A 6973-nucleotide genomic window follows, 5' to 3' on the forward strand; every position below is an offset into this window, starting at 1 on the left:
ATGTTCTCACTCATGCCGTGTGTAGTCGAAAGTTTGATGATTCACTTATCAAGTTGGGCATGTATGATCTTTATGCACCAACTTGAGAATGAATGTTAATCGTGAGTCAATGTTAGGGAAAAAACAGGAATGTAAGATACTGTAAATACTAGGAATCCTTTTTTATGTAGGATATTGTTTATATCCTTTATTATTTGTTTCCTTATTGAACAAGGATTGTATACGGATATATTTCAAAGAAGTAATACAAGGTAATTACCCCGTAAAATTCTATTGAATAGACCCTAAACCTGTAGGTTGTGGTGGCTGACGACGTAGAGAGGAGGGAGGCCGGAGGTTGCAGGCGGCGGCGATGTTAAACCAGAGAAGGGCACGAAATGGGACGGAAGGGGTTCTATAGTGTTAAACCAGGTGTAATATCGGCTGCGAGAAAGTCCACTATATTACCATACACAAACAACTGACATCACGCCGCGTGTTTGTTGCGCCTTTTTTTTTTTTTTTTTTTTTTTTTGTGTATGGAAATTAGGTTGTCCTGTAGTATTGTCGGAGAAATATTCAGAACAAAGAAAAGCGCAGTAAAACAAATAAACGCAGAAAAAGAAAGGAGAAAACTTGAAATCCGGAAACGATGGATTCGCGCAGCAACAAAGAAGCAGTTCAAGCAACAAACGACGACGCTTCGGCCAGCAAACTGTGCGCTCCCTTAACCTTTCAACTTTCTGCCTTTTTCGAATTAATCCGTTCCATTTTTTTATTTATTTTGCAATTTCGCATATATTTTCGGTCAAATTTTGCGTATATTGTACTGCACGATATGATTTTTGCCTTGTTGAACTAAATATGCCTTTTTCCGTTAATTTCTGTTTGGTTGCCGAGAAAATAGAGAGGAAAATTCAATTTTGTGTCAAGTATGAGTGTGAAACTGTCGGTCCTATGTTGAAATGCACAGTGCTAATTTTGAACTGACTGTATTGCTGCGTAAAGGTCGTGCGTGAAGAAAGGGTACATGAAAGACGATTATGTCCATTTGTTTGTGAGAAGACCTGTCAGAAGATCTCCGATTATTAACCGCGGTATGATTTAGATTTAGCTGCTCCATCAAAGATTAGAGTTGAAAGTTCATGAGGATGTTAAGTACTGCTTCACATTAGTGACTTTTGATTTCTTTGCTTCCTTGTTTTTGCATTAAACCAGGGTACTTTGCTCGTTGGGCTGCTCTGCGGAAGCTTCTGAATCAGTTTCTTGATACCGAAGGAAATGCATGTGAAAAGGGTCATTTGAAGAAGCAGATATTATCACTTGGAGCTGGCTTTGATACAACATATTTTCAGCTGCAGGTACCTTTTTCTTAGGAGCCGCAACTACTATTGTCCTGTTTAGCTTTTTGGTTGTGAAATAGGATGGAACCCTTTTAAGTTAGTTTCAGGAATCAGGATAAATAAAGTGTGGTTTTTTTTTCCGTACAATAGTTTTGCGTTGTGTGATTCTTTTTGTGATCTTCTCTTTGTTTCCATTCATGAGTAAATAGCAGTGTACATATTTATGGGATTGTTCACATTTTTGTGTGGTCTTTTGGTTGACAGGATGAGGGGAAGGCACCACATTTGTATGTTGAGCTGGATTTTAAGGAGGTATGAATTGTGAAATATTCATTACTATTGCATTGATTATGTTGGCTAGACACTGATTTTCCTTTTGAGTATGCAAACATTCTTGTGTTTAATGACTGTATAGTTTGTGGACAAACTCAAGCTAGCCGACCCCTTTTCATGTCAGGCCAAGAGTTAATATTCTGCTTCGTCTACTATATAGAAATGTTGTCTTCAGTTTTTTGTTTTTACTTGCATCTTTATCACACCAAGAATTTCAAATTTTTTTTTTTGTTTGCTAGGTAACTAGTAAGAAGGCCACACTTATTGAAACGTGCAGTCATTTGAGGGACAAAATTAGTGCTACAGCATCAATCTCTCGAGGTAGATACTCCTGTGTTGCTGATGTTATTTATGACTGGTTTCCGTTTAATTGACCACGTGTGTCTTTGGTGTGCTCTCTTAGATATCTTATGTGCCTATATGATTTGAAAGTTGCAATCTTCTCTGATGCACTTGGAAAACTTTTAAGGCTGATTTCCCTTTATCTTGTGATTGGAACTTTGATTCATATCTTTAGGAATGTCATTTGTTTTTCTTGTGTACACAATTGAAATATTCAAACTGTTGTCGGGACACAATTATAGCATTTTTACTTTGCAGAGAGTGGAGAAGTGCTCAGTGACCACTACAAGCTGCTTCCTGTTGATTTGCGTGACATACCAAAATTAGACGATGTTATAACTTTAGCTGGTATGGATCCAAGGTATGTTCTTACAGTCACTACAATACGTTGTTAATGCTTTCAATCAGTCTTTGCCTTTAGTCTTTCTGGATTATTGACATCCTGTGGTTTAAGTTTCTCTTGAGTTAGCGATTAAATGGTTTATTCTAATATTATTATCAGCCTTCCAACTTTTATAATTGCAGAATGTGTTTTGATATACCTGGATCCAGATTCAAGTCGTTCCATAGTTAGATGGACATCAAAAACATTTTCAACGGCGATATTTTTCTTGTATGAGCAGATTCATCCAGATGATGCTTTTGGGCAGCAGATGATCCGAAATTTGGAGGTCTGTTTTACTTTCTTCCAGTTCCGGTTGTTTGTCCTTATTTATTTAGTAATTCAGTCTATTCTTTTAACTTCAACTCACTATGCAGCTTTTCACTTTGTGTCTTTTTATTGCCTTTTCCGTTTCTTTCTAAATAAATAAAATTAATTAAAAAAAATTGAACCCTTACATATCTTCACCATTTTATTACTTCACTTTTTAATTAATTAGTGATAGATAAAAACTGTAATGTTTAAAAGAATTATCGGAAGCACAGGTGTTGGAAGAGTACTCATACGAAAGATCTCCTGATCAAATTGCCATTAAATGTGCCAAAACCACATTTCAAAACTCAGGTTCTCTAATATGCATGACAATTTTATCTCAGCATTTGCCCGAGAACAGGGCAGAATAGATAAGTTCAGTTATTGATTGGGAATATGTTTTGGGGCGTTGCTCATGTAACTGAAATATGTTTTGTAAGTTCCAAGTTCTTTCAATTATAAAGGCCCCGTTAAACAAAGGAAGATTCAGTGTGATAAACCACAATCTACAATCAGCATGCTATGATGATTTTGTGCTTACCTCCTCAACTTTTATGCTTGTTGTGTTCTTTTAGAGTCTGCTGAGTCTTGTATTTTAATACTCTGTAAATATTAGAAGAGGTGAAGCTGTTTTACTAGGCACCTGAACAACACTATTATTTGGGAGGCAATGTCATTGTGCCTCACGTTGTGTTTATGGCCAGGGAGGAATAATAGGACATATGAGGTTATGTTTTGTTTCACAGCTGACGTCTATTTCCTTTCTTCTCTCTTTCAGTTGCGGTGCCTTTTAATTGTTTTTCTTTGTATTCCTTGTAGGATTTTATGTTTTGTCTACAGTCTAGATTAGGTAGACTAGCTTGTTGATTTGGTTATCCTGTGTGTACCGCACATAGAGTGGGACTGAATTTTAAATAAAATCTCTTGTTTTGAAAAGAAAAAAATAAATAAATCAATTCAAATTTCAAACACATATTTATCAACTTTGAAGATTGTCTAGGATACACACGCCTACACCTTTTTGGTCTGGAATTGTCACTATTTCTCTTTCATGCTTATTTGATCTCTCTATTCCTTTAGGTTAAACTATGTTGCTCAGCACCATCTCATGTTATCTGGAATAAATTTAATGTACAAATAGTATTGTTATTGTGTTTATATTTTCAGAGTCGAGGCTGTTCACTCTTGGGCATACATGATACACCAACATTACAGGCAAAGGAAAACCTTTTTGTTGAACAAGGATGGCAGGTAGATGTTGTAAATTATATTTAGTGCCTTTTGGCATTAAGCTATCATATTTTGGATATATTGCCTGAGATGTATATGATGATGCACCAGAAATTCTTTATTCTCTTGGGTATGGGCACATCACAGAATTTACACTGGTGATTGACTCCTTTAAATTATGGTTGAGCAGTCATCTAGCGTGAATTAGATCCTTGGAAAGGAGGAAATAGATTTGAACAAATAATAACAGAACAACTTTATGGTTCTGAAGATTTTATTCACATGCACAAAAAAAATGAAGTTGAACATCGTAGTAACCTTCCAAATTCAAGTTTAATGTTTTAGGTTGCTTTTATTTGCATCCTGTCCATCGTTGTTTCTATTTCACTTTATTAATCTTCATCCTATATTTATCTTACATTTTTGTAATGTGATTTTTTTTTAATGTGAGGTTTCAGAGGGCTGTTGCCTGGGACATGCTTAAAGTATACAGTGATTTTGTTGAAGCTCAAGAAAGACGCAGGTATGTCTATATATGTATCTTGGAAAACTGTTAGTTGTTTGCTTGTCTTTGCAATGAGATGCTTTACTTTTTATCTTTCTTGTTTCCTTTTTGTTGCATATGAAGAACAATCATTCTGTAATTGAAAAAGAATCCCAATTAAAGAACCAGTGAACCAGGCGTCCACTGAGGGTTAATAAAATACTACAGAGGCAATGAACCCAAAATACAACCAAAGATCAGAATAACTATCAAATACAGCGACACAGCCAGTTCCTACATGAGAGGAAAATATTCACCTTGCCAATTACCAAGACACGTTTCTTTGTCATTCCCACCACATAACTATTACCAGAAAACTTGGATTAGTATTTATCAAATTCTTCCCCTTATATTAATGTCTTTGAGTTCTGCAAACCTGTAAAACTGTCTGGCTTTCAGAATTGTTTGATAGCCATTTTATCGTGCTTCAATTTCAAGAAAACCGGTTAAGGGACCTGCTTGAAACAAATTTATATAGTCCAAGCTAACCATGAAGTTTTAGTACTCAAATTTGGGGTTCACTTTCTAACTAATTGATTTTTTACCGGCTTAGAAAGCCATATCCTAGTTTAATTTTTACCAGCTTAGGAAAGGGTCGAATAACTGCCTTATCAGAATCTTACTTTACAGAAAATTAGATTCCACTGGACTTTTCTCTGGAAGTCTTTTCCCTGATTTTAAGCTTTTTCTTGTTCTTGTTGGTTTTGGTATTTCTATTCCTATTATCTGTTTTAAAGTTCCCTTGATTTATCTGGTTGTACTACTAGTGATATTGTGGTACCACCTCTGCTTTTCGAGGTTCTAAAGCTTCTAGTTTCTAGGATATAAAGCGCCTCAGCTTTGGTTTTTGTTTCTGTTTCTCTGTCCATGCATTTGTTCTTTTTATCTGCTCTTTGTCAGCTAACTTGCTATTGTTTCTGAATTATTCTTGGGGTATGTGTTGTCTTGTTGATTAGGATTGAACGATTGGAATTGTTTGATGAATTTGAAGAATGGCATATGATGCAGGCAAGTCACCCCATCATTTACTTTTGTTAAAGGAAACAGAATTGTTAGAACTCGCTTTTGGTAAAAGTAATTTGACAGAGGTTACTTAAGTTGGTCGCCTCCCTGTATTTGTGTATGTGCTTGCTTGCGCACGTGTGAGTTTCCACGTTCAGGCACATGATTCATGGGACCGCTGTTAGTCCAGTGACCCGAGTTATGTAGGGCCAGAAGCACCCACTGGTCCTTCTGGTAGGTTGGATCGTCTCACCTGTACTACCCTATTAGAAAATGCCGATGTGATATGCGATCATCTCCGTCTCTCTCCTCTATTCAGGGGACAGTGAAGGATTTTTTGTCAAATGTTCATTGATATTTTCATTAATGATTCGCTTAGTATTGTCCCAATCTTCTGATTTTCAGGAGCACTACTGCGTGGCTTATGCAATCAATGATGCACTGGTATGTCCATATGCGACCGAAATCCTGCACATTTTTTTCGTAGTTATATATTGTCATGCGAGACCGACCCAAATAACTCGAATAATATTTTGGAATATGGACAAATATAAGAGCAAAATTCTTATTTAACCTACTTGATGGTGAACAAGAACTTAGCTGTGGTCAAAATTATAACGTTTTCACTTCTCTTTCCTCATATGTTTCAGGGTCTGTTTGGTGACTTCGGTTTTCTTAACCACCGCCACCAGCAGCCGCAGCCACACGTGATCAACCCCTCCTCATCAGCATCACCATGAAAACACGAGACTAGACCACACCACCATGCCGTTGCTGTTACCAAGTTTGCTTAAACAATGCATCAGACAATCACATCCGACTGCGCGTGCCGGCCCTTCTCCGTGGTGGGTCTGTCAGGTCCAACAAAGGGTCTCTCAAGGCTCTGGAATCTCAACTATCAGTTACTCTCTCAGCTACAATATCCAAAACGATGATCAGCCATCCATTTCTCAGCGTGTGTATTGTTTTGACTCAAAGAAAATAGATCCTTTTCTGCTCCTCTTTTTTTGGTCAATTTTTTGTTCCTCTTTGTGCTAGCTGTTTGGCAAAGAAACTTGGTGGGGTCCACCGTAACACCTAAAAGTATGTAATCTGATTGGCCTGTGGGGCAAAAGGCGCATGTGAGGGGAATAGGATCCTGTCCGTATCCTCTTTGTGATATATCGGAAATTATTTTATCGTGTTCGTTCATTTGTCATTTTGTGGATAGAAATTTTTTTAATTTTTTTTAATTAAAATTGACACAAACATTATTTAACGAAAACTAGCCGTATAATGTATAATGAACAAACAAAATGAAATGATTCCTAGAATTCTTACAAAAAAACATCCGGAGAGGATCCTCATATCCTCATCCCATGTGAGGGGGGAGAAAAGCATAAGGATTTGGATTGGTTGGTTCTTTTTTCCCATTGCATATCTCTTTTTTCTTCGCTTATCCTCTTCCTTTTTGCCCTTTTTATTTTCTTGTTTTCTTGCTCCTGATATGACCAATATGTTCATTGG

General features: G+C 36.7%; 1 protein-coding gene across 3 annotated transcripts; it reads left to right on the top strand.

The window, feature by feature from the left end:
- The first annotated feature begins 232 nt into the window (after positions 1 to 232).
- Positions 233 to 6665, top strand: LOC103447874 (leucine carboxyl methyltransferase 1 homolog). Of its 3 annotated transcripts, XM_070824677.1 has the most exons (13): positions 264 to 411; positions 530 to 696; positions 988 to 1076; positions 1198 to 1340; positions 1587 to 1634; positions 1895 to 1976; positions 2256 to 2358; positions 2500 to 2668; positions 3859 to 3942; positions 4380 to 4444; positions 5422 to 5473; positions 5873 to 5911; positions 6118 to 6665. In XM_070824677.1, the coding sequence occupies exons 2-13, from the start codon at positions 632 to 634 to the stop codon at positions 6205 to 6207; spliced, it is 1029 nt and encodes a 342-aa protein (XP_070680778.1). In that variant the 5' UTR covers positions 264 to 411; positions 530 to 631; the 3' UTR covers positions 6208 to 6665. The 3 variants fall into 3 exon arrangements, 2 of the variants coding, with proteins under 2 accessions (XP_008385301.3, XP_070680778.1); XM_008387079.4 differs by having other exon boundaries at positions 233 to 696; XR_011582735.1 differs by lacking the exon at positions 264 to 411 and having other exon boundaries at positions 514 to 696; positions 4550 to 5473.
- The last annotated feature ends 308 nt before the right edge of the window (positions 6666 to 6973 follow it).

This window comes from Malus domestica, chromosome 07 (genome assembly GCF_042453785.1).
Source record: "Malus domestica chromosome 07, GDT2T_hap1".
Classification (NCBI taxonomy): domain Eukaryota; kingdom Viridiplantae; phylum Streptophyta; class Magnoliopsida; order Rosales; family Rosaceae; genus Malus; species Malus domestica.

What these genes read in the sequence shown, in the direction of transcription:
- LOC103447874 (XM_008387079.4), top strand. Translation starts at nt 632, where the DNA reads ATGGATTCGCGCAGCAACAAAGAAGCAGTTCAAGCAACAAACGACGAC. An exon ending in GAAGCTCAAGAAAGACGCAG is followed by an intron (nt 4,445 to 5,421) that starts GTATGTCTATAT and finishes CTTGTTGATTAG; the next exon opens with GATTGAACGATTGGAATTGT. An exon ending in AAGAATGGCATATGATGCAG is followed by an intron (nt 5,474 to 5,872) that starts GCAAGTCACCCC and finishes TCTGATTTTCAG; the next exon opens with GAGCACTACTGCGTGGCTTA.